A 23,053-nucleotide genomic window follows, 5' to 3' on the forward strand; every position below is an offset into this window, starting at 1 on the left:
GCGTGAGGAAAAGATGCTATAGAATATAGGATCTTTCCAAATGACCAGACTACCCTTTTTTTCCTTTTCTGTCTTCTGCTATAAAATAATCACTTTCCTAGATGGACTCTGAAAGATGATTAGGCAATATCTAATATCCCAAAGAGTTTTGATCAGATCCCAATAACTTTGATTAGATTGCTCTATCGGTTGATTTGATCGATCATAAAGTCATTAAATTGTTATGCACTTCCGTTAGGTTTTTGCCCGCAATTTATAGGGGTGTTTTTATACATCCTAAATTAAATAAACCCTATTGGAAAAGATTTTTACATCGACAATCGGTGTAAACTTTTGTCTGTTCTCTTACGAAAATGAATGCTTTACGTCCTAGGCTGCGTTTAGAATCGGTGTAAATTGTGTAAAAATTTATATAATCATGATCAATGTAAAATTCCATTCCAATTTAGTTTTATATGTATTTGAATGGAGTAAAACTTTACATACTAAATCATGTAAATGCTCATGGAATGAAGTTCAATATTACTATAATGAACAACATTATTATTGTTACTATATACATACCATACTTTTTTCATTTAAAAATAAATAAATAACTTTTTGTTTTTGATAAAAAAGCAGAATATCAATAAACACAAGCAATTTGGAAAATTGAACAAAAAGAGGCACCGTCAACCAAAATATCCGATTCAACTAAAAAGGCAAATATATCCGATCAATAACACCAAAGTGGAGGGTAGCAAAAGCTAATACATTCTTCCTTGCAAACTGAAACTTGTCTTGCAATTAAGCGAATGGGGGCTACTCTATTCCCATTCCCGGTTCCTGATTCCTGAGTTCTTTATGAATTGGATTCTTCTTTGAAACAAAGCTGATCCTGACTGATCAATTCCCACATAACAACTTGAATTACTGCATCCATCAAAACCAACCCGGCGTCTGGAGAAAACAATGGCAATTGCATGCTTATTCACACTCTACTCACTCTTCGCTTCACAAAAGCCGGCCGGCTAGCTGCTACTGCAAATGAACCTTCCCTTGATGGAAGTGGAAGCCACCCTCCATCTCCATCTCCATCTCCTGCATGCATGTTCATATTGATAGATTAATTGCAAACATTCCATAGGATTGGCATTGGCCCATTATTAAAAACAGAATTATTATGAATAATTCACACTTTATAACATTTCTCTTTTTTTTCTAGCATAAAAAATAACAATGCCAACCCCTGCATAATTACTAGAGGAGAATGCACCGTCAACCCAAATGCTAAGAAAACTTGCATGGGAGGCTCCGGGATGGTCTGCACTTTTTTTGAGGGCCCAAGCTGGGCGAGTTGGGTTCCTAAATGCTCAGGATCTGCACAACTAACCTTTACACCCTAACAACAGAAGAGACTAGGTTAGGGATTTTATTTGAATGCAAAAGAAGATTTATATTTCTTCAAATTTGACATACTATAATAAAATTAAAATGTAGAAAAAGAGTCTTCTTATCATCTTTTGAAATCGAATTACCCTTCACTTAATGAATGATCGAGGCCCAAATTGAAACTCTGACTTCCCCATCCCCAACTGAGATCCTAACCAAATCCAAATCAAAGATACAAAGTCATAATGAAGGAGCACATGATCCATTGTTTCTAGCTGAAGATGACCGATAGGACAACAAGAGTCAATGATTACTAAATACATGCAGGTTATTATGCAAAACTCTCCACATAATAAATAAAAATAAATAATCATGGTAATGGCTCTAATATTCTAAACCATATTCTAGAGCATGATGGTAAGCTAATTTAACTAAAAAACTACCATTCTTCTCTAAGAGCCAAATGATTCTATCTTTCACATCCTCTTTAGGGATGTAAATCTTTCTAATTTCTTAAACTAAATTAGAAGGGAAAAGTTGCTTAACCTACCCAAATCCCAATCATGTGAAGATGGATTCACAAGATCACTCTTACCTTCTCAATCAAGCAGCCTTGAACCTTGCTAATAGAGACTTTAAAATCCATGACTGAAGGTATCCAACGGCCACACCATACATTAACTGCATAACCATTACCAATTTGCCAAACCATCCCTTTTGCTAGCATCTTTTGACCTATCATTAGGCTTTTCCAACCCCCAAGAGGCAGAATGTGGACACCTAGCATTGAAGAGAGAGGAGTAGTCCCTAAAATTCAACTCACCTTCTCTCTTGGGCTTGCAAAGTCCCCCCTATGAATATGGTTCACTTCCTTGCAAAACTGTTTAGAGAGTAAAAAAAACTGACAATGTATAGACCGGGAAAGTTAAGGACAAATTTAATTTTAATTAAGACCTCATTGCGTGTAGTAGACAAGTACTCCTTTCGACCACTAGCCCTCTGAGAGACCCTTTCCACTACATGATTGAAAGAGGCTCTTCTTAATCTTCCACATCCAGAGGCAGCCCAAGGTAGACACCTAAAAGTCAACCCTTTTAATCTTAAAAAACTGACATTAACCTTCGTAACTTGGGATGGTATTAGCACTAAAGGAGATCTATGATTTAGAGAGACTAACCTTTTGACCCAAAGCCAACGCAAATATCTTTAAGATAGAATTTATTCCCCTTCAAAAAGATGTAACTATCGCCTATAACGAAAAGATGCAATAGCCGACAACCCCTATTCAATTAATGCCCAAAATTTTCTATACCTCTTGGGGGATGTAGACAAAGCCTCTGAGACTATGAGAAGAAAGTATGGGGAGAGAGGGTCACTCACCCTAACAGAACCCTCTACAAGACTTAACTACCCTTACAGGAGATCTATTAATCAAAACTCGGTAAGTCACAATAGATACAAGGAAACCAAGTTGATCAATTACCACTTTTATGATTATATTGGGCCTAGTGTGGATCCAAGATTGGGTTAGAGGTAACTTTGTTATGAAAAAGTATTTAAACAATAATTACAAGAAAACCAAGTTTGATGAGTTAACACTTTTATGATTATATTGGGCCTAGTGTGGAGCCAAGATTGGGTTAGAGGTAACTTTGTTATGAAAAAGTATTTAATAAGTGATAATGGGTAATTTGGTCCTCTGAATTATATCAGGACACGTGGCTTTCAAGTGATACTTCGGCGTTGGGTAAGCATATCACCTCAGCAAGTTGACTAGTAACACCTCACCTAGGGCCGACCTAAGGTACCTCAGCTTGGCCGACTTAAAGGACCCCCGAACGAGGAGCGACCTCCCTCAAGGACCGGCCGAGCTAAAAAGGGTAAGATTAGCAACCTATAAGGCGTGCTCACTGACTTGTTATATAGATCTATTACCAGACTGAGTCCTCCAAAGTATCAATGTTCGATCGTTAGGGCAGCCTACCCGCATCACGCGCATTAGAGAAAATCAGACGTACCTCAACCCTCTACGTAGATTACATAATCAACGTAAATACTCTCTCCCAACTTAGTGGAAACGAATCTTTGGGAATATAGGACCCATTACAAAAGGTCTCTAATCCCTCAAGCCTATATAAAGGCACCATCCTCCTCAAAGAATGTACATGCAATTAAGCTCTTGTACTCTCTAATTTTCTTAGCATTCTAAAGAACTCTTCGCTAACTTAAGCATCAAAGTGCCCACCCTGGGTAAAAACATCCCAAGCACTCTAACATCTTTCTCTTGCAGAACTACCTAGCTCGACTAGATTTAGCTCAACCACCAACAAGGGAAACTTCCAACTCAGCGTCCAAGTCACCTACCAAGTGAGAGTAGCCAGATCGTGCACCATCAATTGGCGTCGTCTGTGGGAACGCTATGAAAAACTAAGTTCTCACCTCCCAACACTTCTCATAACAGCATCAATGGCTTCTTCAAGCAAGCAACCAACCAACACCAATAACAACAATCAGGTCAATTGGGGATAGGACCAGCTTGGACTGATTCCAGATGCTCAGTGATAATTAGACAAATCAATGTGCCATTGACTCTCCTAGGCATCCCTCCTACCCTAAAACCGGCCTTTTCACCATCTCAAGTGAATGCGCCTCTTCCTACAGTCGACCCCTCCCCGGCTCCTACTAGAATTGACGTGTGCCAGGTCCTTGAGTTAGTACAATGTGTCCAGGGGATGAACTCCAAAATGAGGGCCTGGGAAGATAAGTTCTCCACCTTGATAGGGGGCAACAATAACAACAAACTCAGTAACAACACCAACGAACACAATAGCGGTAGCAACAACAACATCAGAATATTGAGCTAAACCCTAACCTAGCTCTTAATCAAATTCCTGGTCAAGTCCTTAACCAGGTTCTTGACCAAAACCTGAACCATCCCCCGATGAAAGGACAAAGCCGAGCTACAACGCCCATCGGAACTAAAGCTGCCAATTCATTCGAAGGGTCCCGAAGGAGACACTGCAGATATACTCACCGTGCATCAAAAAAGAGTCAGCTCACCCCGTTTGTGAGCAAAATGGATAGAAAAAATGAGAACAAGGAAGCCAACTAAGTAGGCAACTCATCTGCATGGAAAATATCTTGCACCCCACTGCTGATTGCCAGATACTCATAGCTCCAAGGCCTAAAGACTTTAGGGCCCCCAACCTCGAATCTTACGATGGGACGACAAACCTCAAGGATCATGTTGACAATTTCTAGGCCTTAATGCAACTACACAGGGCCAACGATGCGAGCGTATGCATGGCTTTCCCGAAAACTCTCTGATGCACAACTTGGATGTGATACTAGGGATTAGCTATCGACTCCATAAAAATCTGGGACTAGTTCACCAACCTGTTCATCACTCACTTTACCACCAGAAAAAGGTGATCCAAATCTGCAACCTATCTACTAAACGTCATGTAGGGGTCAAATGAGGCATTCTGCAAGTACATCAAAAGATTTAACCTGGAACGTCTCCAAATCCCCAACCACGACCCAGTGGTACAGCTCATCGTGGTAGTGAACAACATCCACCATCCAGACTTACGTTGGGAGATCGAGCAGAATCCTCCAACTTCTATGGAAAAGTTCCTTGCCGAAGCAGATAAGTTTACAAAGAAAGAAAAGGTGCTGGGATTCCGATTAAAACTGTTCGGGAAGAAAAAACGAGTAAAAGAATAAGCACGAAGCATTAAACAACAACAAAGGAATAAGTCACCAAAGAGAAGTCAATCACCCCGTAGCAGGTGAAGCAAGTCGCCAAGAAGAAAGAACAAGTCTCCCATAGGAGTTCAGGTTCAGGCCGACGATTGAGAACCCCGTGTGTACAATATAAAAACTATGCTGCTATCAATGCAAAAATGGGTGAAATTTTAATGCGTTATAAAAATAACAAGAGTATGTAAGATGGCCACACTCAAACGTTGAGATGTGCATGTGGGGCGCTATGGGGCGCGCATATAATCTCGGAAATGTAATGTGCGGCTGCAGTGTGGTCTAGTGGGTAGGGTGTGGGCAGGAAATGAGTAGAACCGTAGAAGAAGAAGCGGGCTTGTGAAACGTGAAACTCAACTTCCTTGTTCAAATCGATTTTGCTACCGCCAAAAGATAGAGACGAAGACATCCGTTGTTACATCGCAGTCGACGGAAAGCCAATTATAGGGCAAAAAGGAGAAGAACCTAAAATCAATGGAGCGAGGGATGATAAGCGTGGATCAGTGGAGTGAAAGGAGTCAGGCCTATTTCCTGACTCATCTCCATTCAGATCACACCAAGGGCTTATCTTCCCAGTGGAGCAAAGGCCCACTCTTCTGTTCTCCCGTTACAGCTAAGCTTTTTCCCGTTAAATTTCCCGAGTTCGACTTCTCATTGCTTAGGGTTTTGGAAATCGGTTCATCCCATTTGCTTTCTTTGGTCTCTCCTACCACTGGATCGAAGACTACGGTTCAGGTCACAGCCATTGATGCTCATCATTGCCCTGGTAATAAGAAGTTTATTTAGAATAAGAGCTTTTAGCTTTGCTTATTCGTCATTTGTTGCATTTAAATATCGAAAAATGAATTGTTTTTCAAGTTTATATTCTTTCTGGCTCACGACCTTTTCTTTTCTTTCTTTTGGAACTGAACATAACGGTAGACCACGTTGGAAATTTTAGTTTAATGCTAAAAAAAAATCTGAGACGGATATTAAAGCTGCAATATCATTATATTCCTATTGGGCAGTTATTAATGGTCTGCTGTCATGCTTATGTATTTCATTTGTTTGTTTTTGGCAGGGGCTTCAATGTATTTGTTCCAAGGTGAATTCGGCTGTGTGCTATATACAGGTGATTTCCGTTGGGAAGCAACCAGTGAAAGGGCTAAGCTAGGGAAGGACAAGCTCCTCAATGCTCTTGGGAATGACAAAGTGGACCTTCTTTACATAGACAACACATATTGTAATCCATTTTATTCCTTCCCCCCTCGAGAAGTTGCTGCTCAGCAGGTTCACTTTAATTTCTATTCCTTCAGGCTTCTGATTGCTTCTAATTAATAAAATAGTGATAAAAATTGTATGATTAATTTAGTTCATTATTTACTGCACAAGTTGATCGGTTAGGTCTGAGAGTGACCACTTTGCGCAAGAAAATGCTGAAGGTTAGGTCTGTGTCCAGTCTATCCATCCCAAGATGCCAGGACCCGGGATCAACATTGAATAATGACTAATGACGCTTTGCAAGTTGCTCTATTGGCCAAGACTAGTTAACCACACATTAATAAACTAGCTCGAGGTCAAGTTTCCTTGCACAAGAAGATTGTATAATAAGCTAACATTAAGCATTAAGACGATATTGGTATTTCCATAATGTTAATGGTTGGAGAAAGAAGAGTGGACAAAGAACGTTGTTAATAGTGTTCTAAAGTCGTTAACTAATTTTTCCCCCTAAACATATCAGTAATTACTTCAATGTGTTTTTCATATTCCTCTTCAGATAAAGTGATTCATTAGGGGCCATTGATTGGTGTAATGGTAAAATGTCAAGCTGAAGGCATGAGAATATGGGTTTGGGTATGAGAGTGGACACTTTGTGCAAAAAATGCAAAAGGTCAGGTCTGTATTCAGTCCAACCCTCCCAAGGCCTTGGATGGCCAGGACAAAATTGGGTTATGTTTCTTAGCTAGAAGTGGTTCATAATTTTGGGATCATAAAAGAGAAGATATATGCATGTTCTGCTTTTGTATCAATGCTCACAGTTGAAGTTATATGAAGATGAATGGAAATTTCAGCAAGAAATAAAACTATTTTTAGTCATCTGAAGGTTCAGGTGATTCTTAAAGAAAGTAAATAGTAGTGTGCTTGAGAAGATATAACAAGTTATAGATTTGAGAAAACTACAGACATAGTTGTCAAGGTGTTGCCTGTATGCATGTTCTGCATTTTGTATCAATGCTAACATTCACAGTTGAAGTTATGTGAAGATGAATGAAATTTTCAGCAAGAAATAAAAACTGTTTTTAGTCATCTGAAGGCTCAGGTGATTCTTAAAGAAAGTAAATAGTAGTGCGCTTGAGAAGATATAACAAGTTATAGATTTGAGAAACTAATAGACATAGTTGTCAATGTATCACCTAGGTGACCTTATTATAATATCATTTATATTGCTGCATCTTATTAATGTGTGTTAATACATTCTATATATATTATTACTTTGTTTTAGTGTTTTACTATTATTGAAATTTAAAATATCAAAGGGTTTTGAGGAGAGAAAAGAAAGAAAGAAAGAACAGAAGTATAGAGATTTTCCCCCCTATTCTCTCTCTCTCTCTCTCTCTCTCTCTCCAATTAAACAAAACAGCATCTCCATCCTTTCTTTTTCTATTTTACTTTCCACATTTTGAGAGGAAATTTGATGTTCTTCACAAAGAGAATTGCTATTTTTTAATTAATATGCATGCTGAGTGGTACTACTGAACTAGCCAAAAGTTTTTTACCAAAAAAAAATCTAGCCAAAAGTTAGTTCTTTAATTTTTTTTATTGCCTAGGCAACTAGGCACCCCAGTGCTGCCCAGAATTGCTTAGGCGCCTTGACAACTATGCTTACAGAAATTGGTCAGTCAATTTAGCTTCTCATATGGCTATAACTTTAAACACTAGCACTGGTGATTTTCTATTGAAAAAAAGCACTAGCATTAGGGACATCTGCAAAAGTTTCTTTCAAGTTGCTACTGCCAAAGTGTTTTTGGAAATATGAAATTGTTGGCTTGTTGCTTGTTCCACTTCTATGTCTTGAAGAACATGGTAGTAAAGAAGTGAGCTCCTGCATAACTGGTTTTCCTCCTTGGTGGCTGATTAACAGGTTGTTGACATTATTGAGTCTCACCCTGAACATGATATAATCATTGGAATTGACACCCTGGGAAAAGAAGATCTACTACTTCACATCTCACGGACTCTAAAAACAAAGGTTTTCTACTTTGCCTTACCACTTTATGAAAAAGACAGTGGTGATTATAAATGCCCTGTAGACCTCATAGTCTAGCACATGGTGCACATGCAGAAGAATGATTCCCATCATGCTTCTAGTGGAGATTCTATGCTGAAAATGTTGACATTTATTGACCACCCACTTTTTTTTTTTATTACTTTTGATGGTTAGAGGAAGAGAAAAAAAAAATCTTGATGGAGTTCACTAGAAGACAATGTGCACCGTCCTCCCCAGGCTAAAACTGTTTGTTTGGGACTGTTAACCTTGACAGTTACTAGGATATGCTGAGGCTGATTATAGGTCCTATTACTGAGGTACAATATTCCAATAAAGTAGCATTTTTTACAAAGATAGAGATGTTAACCTGTGGTATCACTTGATGGTGGATGCCCTTGGATACTTTATCATGGTTCAAAAGTGCTGATATGATGACTTAATTGTTGTCAACTTTACCTTTATCAAATTCTGTTATTTTCTAGTTTTAGTTAAATATTGGCATTTTATTTGTTCTATTTGAGAAGAAATAACAAGATTACACTATAGAGCTTTAATAGTGATAGTGACTGCTATTTCAGGGATAGTGGTTTCTAATGGCTGTTATTTATGCTATTAACATAAAATCTGATGCTTGTTATTGTTTAATAGAACCTGCAATAACCATAAGTGTTTTCAAAACCAGACCGGAAAACCGGGAACCGATCACCTGACTTGTTCCATTTCACCCCAAAACTGCTTTTTTGGTCAAAAACCATTGATTTGGTCAGCAAACCGCTGACCTGGGCAGTCGAACCATCGACCCAGACAACGGTTTTTGGCCTTTTTTTATTTTTTTTATTTCAATGTGAGCTGTCCGTTCAGTCCAAATGGTTGGACCATTCGACCCAGGAACCAGACCCCAGAACAGTTCCTTGTCCAGTCCGGTTTTAAAAACCTTGGTTTCAACCACTCCAGATCTGCTACCCAGCAAGTGTCGCCACGTCCCTACCCACAGAACACCACTGCTGTGTACTGGGAACATCTCCCCACGAATGACGAGGGGTATTCCCAATGCATTAGCTGTAATGTGCTGTGGGTAGGGATGTAGGAAGAGATTGTGGGTAGCAGATCCAAGCCTGGTTTCAACAAGAGTCGTTTTAACTACTAATAATGATGTTCAAAGAGTGTAGAGTGCCTTGATCTTTTTCCTTTACATATTTGAATAATGCTTCTTACAAAGAAGGTTGGCCTTGGCACAATGGTTGGGTTGCAACATTGCGACTTGTGTGACCAGGGTTCAAATCCTCGTGCATCTGTCCCTCCCCAGACCCAGCATTGGTGGGAGCCTCGTGCACTGGGCTGCCCTTTACTTACTAAATTAATGGCTGAGTGCTATTGAATGTGAACAATCATTGAGAGTAGCCACTTTGTGCAACAAAAAGAAAAAAAAAAGCCCAAGGTTAAGACCATATCCAGTCTACCCCTCCCCAAACCCCAGATAGCTGGGATCAATATTGGGTAATGCCCTAAAGTTTCATGGTGTCAGATTTCTGTGACACATTATCATGCATCTATGTTTCTTAAATTCATAATTTAATATTAATATCTCCAATAAAGAAGGTTAAGAAGAAGTATTTCTAAAGTATGACTAAAATTTGCGGCTTCTATTTATTTTTAAATGCCAAATTTGCAGCTATTATCAATGTAAGATCAAATTTCAGTATTAATCATGAATAGATAAATAACATCTTAATGTTGGTGACTTGCTTTTAAGGGGTTTACCAATGGAAGCTTGTCTTATCTCTTTTTTTTTTTTTTCTTTAATGGCTTGAACCTTTTCTATGATGGATATTTCTTTTTTGCTGCTATAGTTGTTTTTGAATATGCTATTGTTATTCTGATGCTGTAAATGCTGAATTTTCACTTCATATCTGTTATAATTGCTCTTTAAAGATCTGGGTGTGGCCAGAACGCCTGCAAACGATGCACCTTCTTGGCTTATATGACATCTTCACAACCGATACTTCTCTTACTAGGGTGCGTGCTGTACCTCGTTACAGCTTTAGCATTGATACTCTTGAGGGACTAAATTCAATGCGCTCAACTATTGGCATCATGCCCTCTGGTCTTCCATGGGTGTGGAGATACCTTGAAGAAAATGTTGATTGTCCTGCTTCTTCTTTCACAATTTGCCATAGTGCTGGAAGCAAAGGGAGTACAAGTGATGGGCTTCATGTTGATAGATGCCAGTTGAACTCAAAGTCAAGCTCTGCCCGAAGATATCATCCTTATGCATATTCAGTTCCATACTCTGATCACTCTTGCTTTGGTGAGATAGAGGAGTTTATTAAGCTTGTCCAGCCTTCCAAAATAAGAGGAATAGTTTCTTCATCATTTAGTTACACCAATCCACTTTACCATTTTTTCCACCTCTGTGGAGTAAGTCAATTGCCTGAGCAGTTGGGCAAAAAAGTTCAAAAAGAAGACGAAGAAAATGCCAGAACTGTCCAAACCAAATCTGCCATTGGATGCAGTGAGTACAGAGAGACAAAACCAAAAAGAGATAGGACCCTGAAGGTGGGTAATTTACGTGTGTACAGGAGCAGGATAAGTGTGCTTAGACGAGTAAGATGTGGCGCGAAGATTGTAGAAATGGATAATATTGATTGATCAGATTTAAATGCTACAATCATGTACCATGAATATAGAAAGTAAAGTAGTGTTGTATGCATTCAACTCGTATTCTTACTGGTTGCATTTGAAGCCTTGAATTGTTGCAAAAAATAAAATACCATTGAAATTAAAGGTGCATGGGACCCGCGTGTAGTTGATGTGCACTGGCATTTGGCAATCAAAGTTCAAAATATCAAAATGTATTGGGCTGTATCGGCTGATATACATCATATCGATGACCTCCTGATTGCCCCTACAGTGAGTGCTTTGGGGTCTGACCTGGTTCAGGGGGTACATAGGCTTTAAACTGACCCCCTAAACCAGTTTGAAAAAACAAGGGAAGCTTGATTCAGGCCGATACACCCCAATTGCTGTATTTTGAATCTTGTTGGCAATGAGCTCATTTTGATTCAAATTGATTTGAGTTGATTGTTAACCATATGATTTTGGCGTTTGCAGTGAATCCTCACTGTTCTTCCAATTGGGGATGAGTCAAAGCGTGACACCGTGACCTTCCCAGTAACCTATGTACGTGGAGAAGGCAGGAATTGTGTTGGTTGTCACCATCCATCTTTCTAAGGCTGCGTTTGGTTGCACTGCAAATAAATTTACACCTATGTAAAACCATGGCTGTGTTAATGATTTGAGTGTAAATTCTGACCAATTTTTTGTTTTAAATTTTAGTTTATCTTGTTTGATTGCATTACAAGTGAAGTAAATTAAGACATGAAGTAGAATAAATCAATGGTTTTTGAACCGCTATTGATTCGGACGGTCAGACCGTTTGGCCTGGGAACCATTTAAGCAATCGGTTCCATTTTACTCCAAACCCGGTCTTTGGAAAAAAAATTATTGAATCAGTCAATGACTTGTTGACCCGGGTGGTCGAACTGTCGACCCGGAAACTGGTGGTCAGAACGTTTTTGCTTTCGGGTCATTTTTTAAACAAGAATTTGCATTTATTACATTTTCACTCCCATGCATTTATACTAGTGCAAATAAATTTGCACTGAGGCATTTGGTTTCATTACTGTTTTCTGAGAAAACAGTGCCACATCGCAAGGTTCAAAGTATTGATACATATTGGCCTGTATCGGCCAATACATATCGTATCGGAGCCTTCCCGATACGCCCTTATAGGGGGTGTTTTGGATTGGCAAGTGATTCAAGGATAAACCGGCCTTAAACCGGCCCCTCTGAACCAGGTTTGAAAAAAATAAAAAAAAGAACAAAAAAAAAACAGAGTACCAATACAGGCCGATATGCCCTATTGGCGTGTCACCCTGTATCAATGCTTTGAAACTTACCACGTCGGAGTCACATTGGCAATTCATCCTCAACGGCTGAATCATTGTTTGGCTGACTGTTTTCTCCCACAATGGCAAAAATGCATCATTAAAAAATCGGGTCATTTGTGGAAATGACATTTTTGACTTTTTATTTGCTTTCTCCGTTTTTCCAAACATTGCGAATTAGCAATACATGGTTGTTGATATGGCACTGTTTTATTAGAAAATAGCAATGAAGCCAAATACATCCAAGCATTGTTATTTTTTGAGAAAACAGTAGACTATTGTATTGCCATTTTCTGAGAAAATCCAAACAACGAAGATATGGCAATGAAACCAAACACCACCTAACTTGTTTATTTTCACTTATGGTATGCAAATTTGCCGGTGCATGCAAAGCATTTGTTGAGGTCTAATGGAAGATAGAGAACATAATATCCTTTGCTCACAAGGAAAGAAACAAAATTAGGGGAAATCTAACTAAAACCAACCCCATAAATTTTAATTTTATCATACACTCACAACAATTTAAAACCTCAAAGTTCCAAATTCCAATTCCTTACTTGTGACACCATATCTTTGATGAGGGGTAATTTAGTCATGAAGTGACACTACAGAATAGCTGGGTGACACCTCAGCACCACATAAGTAGACCATTTTGGACACTTCACAACTTCGGTAGGCTGAATTGCGAACAGCTAGACAGGACCTCAGGTTAGTGTAAGAAGTGACTTGCTTCCACCAAACTGCCCTAACCCCGATTAGTGATCTGCTTAACGTGCCGAGCATTCTCCCCCCTTAAGTGGTCATTCACCTTCGAATTCCCTGGGGTCATGATGCCACGCTGGAAGAATTGGCTATCACCCCTCCACCATTTCGGACGGGATTAGATAGACATTACCTGCCTACACGGAGTCCACCTCCAGGTGTGGAACCACCTTCGAACCGGATGGGCCGAAAATTTCAAACGTGTTTTGTGAGGCTCTTGGCAGGTTGCCTATATAAGGACCTCACCTCCACCCTCATGAAGTATGCGCGATTTAACATTCACAACTCTCTAACTTTTTATCTCTCTCAAGACTCTTCATTGACTTAAGCATCAAAGTGTCCACACCAAAAAAGCGCCAGATCGCGCATCATCACCCCTAAACTATCTGACAATACCCCTAAAATTTAAAATCCTACTTAAACTACCCCTAAACTTTTAGAAACATGGCACATACTATCCATCCGTTAATTATCCAATCCTTCGTGTATGGATTAAGGTGGTCAGTGCTATATCTTTACTTGATACAACTTGTGAACTAGTATGGCCGAGAAATCTCCTACAAGAGTTGGGGTAGTCGATTACCGCTCCGATGAAGCTATATTGTGACAACCAAGCTGCAATTAACATCTCCTCTAACCCAATTTTTCATGAAGAACAAAACACATAGAGGTTGATTGTCACTTTGTGAGTCCAAACCGCAATTTTGAAACTAGTTTTTTGAGATTTTTTTTTCCAAATCTGACTTTTGGTCCACCCTCTATTATATCTGTTAATTGGGATTTGGAGAAACAATCAGAGTGAGTCACTATTAGATTTCACTTAGTAATATAAAAGCTCTTTTTTTTTCTTCTGAAATTCTGTCAATTTCATGGTTTAATAATGCATTATTTACCATATAAACAAGAATTGTACACATTTGCAATAACCTCTATTAAACAACAAAAGTTTTGTTTGCTAATTTCCCCATTTTCAGAATTTCTCGAAACTTCATTTATCTGAAATGTTTCAAAATTAGCTTTCATATCTATCTAATTCTAGAAGATACTATAAAATACAGCATTCTATTCATCTCTATGTCACTCTCATCATTATATATATATTTTTACATCTTTATGTGAAATTGTCTAGAACCCACCATCACTTTTTATGAATTCTCTTAAACTCATCACAACTTTTCAAAACGTCCAAAACTCACCATGTTACTAACTTGACGTTAAACAGACTAATGGGAGCTAACACATTACCATTTTACCCTTCATAGAAAAATATAAAATATATACCTATATATTTTAATATTTTAACTACAAAAACATGAAAAAAAGGAAAATGTTCAAAAAATATTTTCAAATATAAAATACATAAAAGCACAGAAGTTACAAAATAAAATAAAAAACTATAGATGTTGAAAACAAAATTAGAAAATAAAAATTGTAGAAAAACACAGAAATTGCAAATAAATAACAAAAAATACAGAAAAATTTATAGATTGTAGAAAATAGAAAAATGTAAAAAAAAATAAGTTAGTAAAAAAACATTGGAAATTATAACAAAACACTAAAAATGCAAAAAAAAAAAACAAGAAAATTGAAAACTAAAAAGGACAAAATAAACTTGAAAAATATAAAGATTGGATAAAAACAAAAATTGCAAATATACATAAAATGATAAACATTTAAAAATATCAACTAAAAAGCAAAAATTAAAGAAAAAGATTTTTTTAATTATATATTTTAGAAAAAAAATTAAAAATTATAAACAAACTAATAAAATGATACAATTTTTCAAAAATTAAACATTGAATCTGAAGATTGTTGCAACAAAATTTCAAAAAACTTTTCAGACAATTAGATAAACAATTACAAAAATATTTTTTTTGCATAAATTTGTAGAACCCTCGATGGGGATTTACATTCCATATTCAAAAGATTACGTTACAAATGTTTCAAAACATCAAAAATCTTTGAAATTTATGATCATCTTCTTTCAAATCTTCAAACTAGTAGATTATCTTCTTCAAGATTTGAGTAAGAAAGAAGGCGATGTAGTGACTACCTTCAAGATTTGAGCGAGAGAATGTGGTGTGACAACCATATCTGAGCGAGAGAGAGAGTGATGTAGTGATTACATTCAAGATCTGAGTGAGAGAAGGTGGTGCGGCGGCCAAATCTAAGCAATGCAATGACTACCTTCAAGATCTGAGCGAGAGAAGGTGGTGTGGCGGCCAGATCTGAGCGAGAAACAAGGTGATGCAATGATTACGTTCAATATTTGAGTGAGAGAAGGTGGTGGGGCTGCCAGATCTGAGCGAGAGAGAGGGTGATGCAATGATTACCTTCAAGATATGAGCGAAAGAAGATCGTGCAATGGCCAGATCTAAGCGAGAGAGGTAGAGAAGAGAGAGAATGAGAGAATTTCAGTCTAACCCTAACCTTGGAAAGTGTTATTTATGCTGACATGGCCATTTATGTTAAGAAACACTACGGTGCACTAACGGAGAGTGAGTTTTGGAAAATAAAACTCATTTGACAATGTGAGTTTTGGATGTTTTGAAAAGTTGTGGTGAGTTTAAGAGAATTCATAAAAGTGATGGTGGGTGGTTTTAGACAATTCCCTTTTTATTTTATTTGATAGTTAAAAAAATAGATAGAAACAGTAGTAGAATAAGAATAGGAAAACTCTACATCAGTTCAAGTAGTGGCGTTAGTAGTGGTTGGATGGAAAGCAGTTAGAAAGGATGAAGACTACCAGGATATGACTGTAATGACAACAATGGGGAGAAGAAAAATAGTTCAAAAATCATTTCCAGTTAAAGGTTTTTGCTAATATAAGTAACGTATAATATTACTTATAAGGTTTTTTTCTAATATAAGTAACATATGGATGGATTTGAAGAGAAAATCCTTGTGAATCCAAACGATATAATTAGGCGAAAACTTGAAGAATAATTGAGGGCAAAAGAGTCATTTTCTCTTATTTAACGGCAACGGCAAGGCATAATGGAAAGTGAATCTTCAAATGTTCAAGAAAACTCTAAGCTGAGAAAACATTACTTAAGACCAGGTTGCAGAACAATTCAACGACCCTAGTGATTTTTTAACATGCTAGTGTTTTAACGAGGCACCCCAGTGATATTTATGTCTTTTTCACCAAACATTGATGTATTCAAAAATCAATTTGGGGTCGTTGAGTTATTATGCGACTTGGGTCACAGGTAATGTGTTCTACTTTAAGGCTAAGTTTGGAAGAATAAGTACTTATTTTGAGCCGGAATTATACCAATAAGTACTTATTTGTATTTAAGAAATAAGCCTGAAATAAGTGTTTATTCTAAGAATAAACATTTTTTAAAAATCCTTTTTTAAACGCTTATTCAATAAATGCTTATTTCCTTTCTGGCTTATCTTGGCCTGTCATGTCAGTTTTAAAATATTATTTGAAAAAAAATGATAATTTATTAGTAAAGTAATAGTATTTAAAAGTAATGATTCCTTAATTAAAATCTCTATATTAAGTTAGTTGGTTTGAATGAATTGCTTTAATTTGAATAACTAATTATTTAGACTTATTAACTTAATTGCTAAAACTATGGTAGCTATTTAAATATTAGCTATTTAAACTATGGTAACTTACTTAAAACTTTTGAAATTACCTAAACCCTAAACAATAATTACTAAAACTTTTGAAAGTTTTAAATTAAGTTTTCTACTTTATAATAATAATAATAATTAATATTTAATAAAAAACCTAAATGAAGTTGTAATGCAATTAAGTTGTAGGAAAGCATTGGACATTAGTTTATCTATGGTGCTATATTAATACACTACCTCTCATGTCAGCTCTCTCTCTCTCTCTCTCTCTCTCTCTCTCTCACTCTAAACACCTACACTTATACTACATGTGACAAGAGAGTGAGACCCATTTGCAATGGGATCTCCTTCAAGTAAAATCTCCAAAGAAATACCGACCTGCAATAGGTGAGAGAGGGAAGGTAAGTAGGGATAGCTCAAAATAAGGAGACCAGATATGCTCCTCACACAACTCTTCTCACATCGATCTCATTGGCACATTTCACCTTACATTGGGAACACCTTCCAAACATAAGTGTTATTATTCATAGGAGATGTTCCAATACAAGGTGGGACGTACCTGTGAGGTTGGTGTGAGGCACGTTTAGGGATGGCAAATTTTCCTATCCTCGACGGGAACTCAACTTCTCCGACCCGATAGGATCGGGTATAAGGATTGTTTTGGCAGAACGGGGATGGAAATTAATAGGAATCCCCGATCTGGGTTAGGTGGGATGTTAATATATATTTAACATATATATTAAATGTTATTTATATTAAATACATACTATTATATTATTTCTATATATCAAAACATATTCAAAACATTATTTATAATTTAATTTTTTATTTATTTTAAGTAAATTTATTTTTCAAAAAAAATATTGTTATCTAAAAAAATTCGGGGATTCGAGTCCCTATGAAGAACCCGTCCCCATTGGGGATCGGAGATAGAGGACAAATTTTATTCTCGACGAGAATTGGGGATGGGATGGAGGTTAGTTTAAGAATTAGGGTAAAAAATGGGGAATATGATCCCCACCCTAACCCGCCCCATTGCCATTCTAGACACAATGTGTTAGGAGCATATCCCAATTGCAAAATAAGCTATAATATAATAATAGGGGTATCGGCATTTTCATCTTTTTACTTGGAAGGTGCCTCCATTATCGTACCGTAATTAACTAATATGTTTTACAAAATAGTTTTACTCTCTAATAACAGTAAACTATATAGATATTATTTTTGGCATAGGTTTGATTTTTATATTTTCTTTGAAACTTTTAAATTATGGGAACATCAAAATTTACAACTAAGATAAAACAAACTTTAGTTTTTTATCATTTATTGTCCTAATAAATTAAAGTGATAATGGAGAGAAGATCAGTTAATATACCCTACATTTGGGTGTCAGTTGAATTTAAGTATAAACTATATAAATCAAGGAAAATTAGGGAAAAAGCTTGATGAATAGAAGCTCTCTCTCTCCGAGGGACGACCTAACTCAATACAAGGTGGAGGTATTTGTGGTGGTGAATCGATTCCAATGTGACGACAGAAATGAAATGGCATTTTGTATGAGGTTGTTGTAAAGGCCCACTCTAGGACAGCTAGAATTTTTTATCAATGCTCGAGGATGCCCCAACTCCCCTCTCCATCTCGGGTTAGCGATGGACCGGGTTAAACAATTACTGGGCTCTATCTGTTAGTATATAAGAACAACAAATTCCTAAAAATATGCAGAGGGTAAATGGGCTTAGACAATGTGGATAGAGTGAGAGGAGGGAAGAAGAGAGAGAATTTGTAGATGAGAAAAATGGGAAATTTTTGCAAGTCATTTTTCTCTGTTTCTCTCTCTCCTTTTTTTTTCTACCAAACCCAAAATTTAATTTTACTTTGATTTTCATTTAGTTGTTTGCATCTCTTATTTGGAGTCATTGTTATTATTTCTTAGTTGCCAGTTGTCCAATTTTTAGGTTGATTTAAGCCATTCCTAGGCTTATGATTTTGCTGAGTGTAATTTAATTTCTCTAATTTCATAATAAGCTATAAGAGAATACACATGAAGTGCACACTCATTGTTGAAGGTATGACATCGTTTTATTTTCGTTTATCATTCTTTCTGCTTGAAATAGCTGTCCATACTCTATTTTGGTTGATCAATTTAATTTTAGCGTAAAAATAACGATCAAATGATCAAGGCTCACAGTTCTCACTTCTCAATTTTCCATAAAAATTGTATCCAATTGGTGTTGCCAAAAGTATCACAAGGTTGAACCCTGAAACCATATTAGACAAACAAGTTTTGTCATCCTGAATTGGCCAATAATTAATAACCATCTATGCTTATGCTTTTAGTTTTTTTTTTTTTTTTAATTGTAAAAAAAAAAATGTTTGCACATTTAACATGTTGAATGGTCTTATTATTGAGCCATCTCCAACTTTATTGGTATTTTAAACTTTAAAGGGCTCTTTCTTGTATCCATTCTTTAACAAGTATGAATAAATTGAGTTATTTATTTCAAAGAATGAGGTGTAAATTGCTAAAGTTCGATTTTTAATTGAAAATTATATTAATTTTTTCCTTCATTTTTAATCTCCCAATTATTCAATAAAGAATTATTTGAAATTATTTCCTTACCTTCCTATTTGCCCGTGCTCAGCACGGGCCCTTTCTGCTAGTAAGTGCTTATTAGAATAAACACTTGTTTTTAAATAAGGTTTGAAACTTTAGGGGTAGTTTTAAGTAATTGTCAATACTTCAAGAGTAGTTGAAGTAATTAACTAAAAAAAAGTTGACTGTTACAGTTACCCTCTCAGAGCGGGAATTTCTCCATCTTTTATTGATTACATGATATTGAAATGAGCGGCTAATGTGGGCTGATACCTTGTTTGAGCACTGGATTATCTTTGTTGACTTAAAAAGAATACTATCGAACCATATGTTGTTTTGTGACCTTGAGCTGGTTCAGCTATACTTGTTTTCTCTGAAAGGAGGTTGGAGGTTCACAATTTCACATTTGGGAGAATGTTTTTTGCAGAGATGGGAATAACCACCAAGTCATCCATCACTGCCCTAGTTTCTTTCTTCTTTTTGTTCTCTCTCAAAGCCTATCACTCCATTGCGGTGGACAGAATCATTCCCGGCCAATCTCTCACAGGAAACCAGACCATAATCTCTAAAGGTGGTATCTTTGAATTGGGTTTCTTCACTCCAGGTAAGTCTCGAAACTACTACATTGGTATCTGGTACAAACAAATCCCATCTCAAACCGTTGTTTGGGTGGCCAACAGAGATAATCCCCTACCCAGTCCTTCCTCAGAATTTAAGCTCTCTGAAGATGGGAATCTAGTCCTTCTCGACAACTCCAAAATCCCAATCTGGTCAACAAAGTTGAGCTCAAGCGCTAGCAGCCTAAATTCTTCTGTAGCAGTTCTCCTTGACACCGGAAATCTTGTCTTGAGACGGGCTTCAACTTTGTCTCGTGAATGGCAGAGCTTTGAACATCCGACGGATACATGGCTGCCTGGGGGAAGGTTGGGCATGAATAAAATCACTAGGGAAGTCCAACGCCTTGTTTCTTGGAAAAGCGTGGAAGATCCTTCTCCTGGAATCTTTTCTCTTGAGATAGACGAAAATGGAAGTAGCCAGTATTACTTAGTTTCAAAAGAATCATATAGATACTGGAGTAGTGGTCTATGGACTGGGCGGATTTTTACCTCAATCCCTGAAATGACTTCGAGCTATTTCTATAGTTTCAGCTATGTGTCCGATGCAAAAGAGAACTATTTCACTTATACAGTCAAGGATCCTTCTGTTCTTTCAAGGTTTGTGATAGATTTATCAGGGCAAATTAGGCAATATACTTGGGTGAATACCAGCCAGCAATGGCTATTGCTCTGGTCTCGTCCAAATGATCGGTGCGATGCTTACTCACTTTGTGGGCCTTTTGGTAGCTGCAATCCTAGAAGCTTGGCCTTCTGCGACTGCTTGCAAGGTTTCGAACCAAGGCGTCCCATGGACTGGAATTTGAGTGATTGGTCCGGCGGTTGCATGAGGAAAACCCCTCTGCTATGTGAAAGTAATAATTCTGTCAACACAGAGGAAGATGGATTCTTGATGATGAGAGATATGCATTTCCCGACAAATTCAGAGAAGTTGTCAGTGGCCAGTGCTGAAGATTGTGAATCAGCTTGCTTGAGCAATTGTTCTTGTTCTGCTTATTCCTACTACAGCAGTGGATGTTCCATATGGATTGGAGGCCTATGGAATTTGAACCAACTCTTGGATGGTGAAACCCATGGAGTAAATGTTTATCTCCGACTTTCGGCCTCTGAGCTGCCTAGTTCTGAAACTAAGAAGAAAAAATCAGTTTTTATAGTTATTATGGGTATAGTTGCAGCAACTTTAGCACTCCTATGTATAACTTCCTTGTTAATACGAAGGTTCCGGAGGAGATTGTTCCCAAGTTCTTTGAACGTGACACAGGGCACGCTGGTGACATTTCGGTATAGAGAACTACAGACTGCGACCAAGAACTTTTCTGAACCGTTGGGAAGAGGAGGTTTTGGTAGTGTTTTCAGAGGAACACTGCCTGACTCGAGTGCAATTGCTGTTAAGAAACTTGAAGGGATCAGACAAGGAGAAAAGCAATTCCGAACAGAAGTGAGCACGATCGGTTCAGTCCAGCATGTTAATTTGATTCGACTTCGTGGGTTTTGCTCTGAAGGTACTAACAGGCTGCTGGTTTATGATTATGCACCCAACGGTTCTCTAGAAACTCATCTATTCCAGAAGGATTCCAAGATTTTAGACTGGAAGACGAGATACAGAATTGCACTGGGGACAGCAAGAGGATTGGAGTACCTCCATGAGAAATGTAGGGGATGCATCATACACTGTGACATCAAGCCGGAAAATGTACTATTGGATGCTGAATTCTATCCCAAAGTGGCAGATTTTGGCCTGGCCAAGCTTCTCAGTCGAGATTTCAGCCGTGTTCTTACAACGATTAGAGGGACCAGAGGCTATCTTGCACCAGAATGGATTTCGGGCCAAGCTATCACACCAAAAGCTGATGTCTACAGCTATGGGATGATGCTCTTTGAGATAATCTCAGGCAGGAGAAACCTAGGGAAAGCTGAAGATGGAATGGGTAGTGAGTTCTTTCCTACACAGGTTGCAACCAAAATTAACAGGGGTGAAGAAGTGATTGATCTATTAGATTACAGGTTGGAGGGTAATGTTGACACGGAAGAGCTCAGTAGAGCTTGTAGAGTTGCATGTTGGTGCATTCAAGATGATGAATGCGAAAGACCATCAATGGGACAGATTGTTCAGATGTTGGAGGGACTCTTAGAAGTGAGCATGCCTCCAGTACCACGGTATCTACAGACTCTTGTGGAGAATCAAGTGCATTATGAGGTATATGGGGAGTCGTCTTCCCAGTTTATTACATAGTTTGCTTGACATTACATCTATTTTGTACGGTTCCACCGCTAGGTCAACGGTTTGCTGACCATATCAACGGTTTTTTGGCAAAATAATGGCTCTGGGGTAAAACGGAACCAGCCACCTGATTGGTTCCCAGTTTTTCTGATCCAACTGTCCGGTCCAGTTTGGTTTTGAAAACCATGTGAGAAACACTTGAAGCACAAAGTCGGCTTTTCATACTGTGTACATTTGTTGAAATAGTGCTTTTGTTTTGTGCAAATGGCAGATTACGTGTGACCACCCTTCAATAAAACTCTCAGCCCTACCTTTGCTTGCCGCTATTAGAGTTGAACCGCCGTTGCCAATCTCAAACCACGAAACCATTGGAAACAGTCACCTAAAGAACAAACAAATGTGCTTTTGCCAAACAAAAAATGATACTTTGTTTTGGAAAGCATATTTTTCAAATTTTTTCACTCCCACAGTTTTCAAAGCAAAAATACCAAGTAAAAGTATTTTATGTACTTTTTACTTTGATATTTTTAAAAATACAAACGTGGAAGTCTGTGATGTTTACTCAACTAATTAACTAATTTAATTAAGTAAAATTAAGTGTTAGTTAAATAGAACTAACTTAATTAATTTTAATCAATTAATTAAGAAAAATAATATTAAGTTCACCTTATTTTAAATTTAATTATTCTTTTTATCAATAATAATTTTAATAATTTCAAACTATTTAGGGAGTATGAGAGGTTGTAGGATAAGGGGAGGTAATATTTGAATATACAATCAATCTAGTATGGATCTCCTGCACACAAAAACTCTACTTACATCTATCCACAAAACATCCCAGCCACAAATGGAGGACATCTCATCCTCTTACATAGGGATAGTGTGTAGTGGGTAGACAATAGTATTATGCAAGGGGAAATTCTCAATGCACGGGTGTAGTATGCCGTGGGT

General features: G+C 37.4%; 1 protein-coding gene and 1 pseudogene across 3 annotated transcripts; both read left to right on the top strand.

Moving 5' to 3' along the window:
* The first annotated feature begins 5,277 nt into the window (after nt 1-5,277).
* On the top strand, nt 5,278-11,095 carry LOC148875652 (DNA repair metallo-beta-lactamase family protein). Of its 2 annotated transcripts, XM_088981916.1 has the most exons (4): nt 5,278-5,896; nt 6,191-6,399; nt 8,252-8,359; nt 10,310-11,095. In XM_088981916.1, the coding sequence occupies exons 1-4, from the start codon at nt 5,605-5,607 to the stop codon at nt 11,024-11,026; spliced, it is 1,326 nt and encodes a 441-aa protein (XP_088838042.1). In that variant the 5' UTR covers nt 5,278-5,604; the 3' UTR covers nt 11,027-11,095. The 2 variants fall into 2 exon arrangements, with proteins under 2 accessions (XP_088838042.1, XP_088838048.1); XM_088981922.1 differs by lacking the exon at nt 8,252-8,359 and having other exon boundaries at nt 5,405-5,896.
* An 8,531-nt stretch (nt 11,096-19,626) lies between these two features.
* Nucleotides 19,627-22,333, top strand: LOC148875653 (G-type lectin S-receptor-like serine/threonine-protein kinase At2g19130 pseudogene; annotated as a pseudogene). The gene has a single exon (XR_016105235.1). The product of XR_016105235.1 is annotated as a G-type lectin S-receptor-like serine/threonine-protein kinase At2g19130 pseudogene (transcript).
* The last annotated feature ends 720 nt before the right edge of the window (nt 22,334-23,053 follow it).

The sequence above is a fragment of the Nelumbo lutea genome, chromosome 1, assembly GCF_056320005.1.
Source record: "Nelumbo lutea isolate HS-2025 chromosome 1, American lotus-T2T, whole genome shotgun sequence".
Classification (NCBI taxonomy): domain Eukaryota; kingdom Viridiplantae; phylum Streptophyta; class Magnoliopsida; order Proteales; family Nelumbonaceae; genus Nelumbo; species Nelumbo lutea.

Excerpts from the sequence above, each read along its gene's own strand:
- LOC148875652 (XM_088981916.1), top strand. The coding sequence starts at position 5,605 with ATGGAGCGAGGGATGATAAGCGTGGATCAGTGGAGTGAAAGGAGTCAG. Across the intron at positions 6,400-8,251 it reads GAGAAGTTGCTGCTCAGCAG|GTTGTTGACATTATTGAGTC; the intron begins GTTCACTTTAAT and ends GCTGATTAACAG. Across the intron at positions 8,360-10,309 it reads CACGGACTCTAAAAACAAAG|ATCTGGGTGTGGCCAGAACG; the intron begins GTTTTCTACTTT and ends TGCTCTTTAAAG.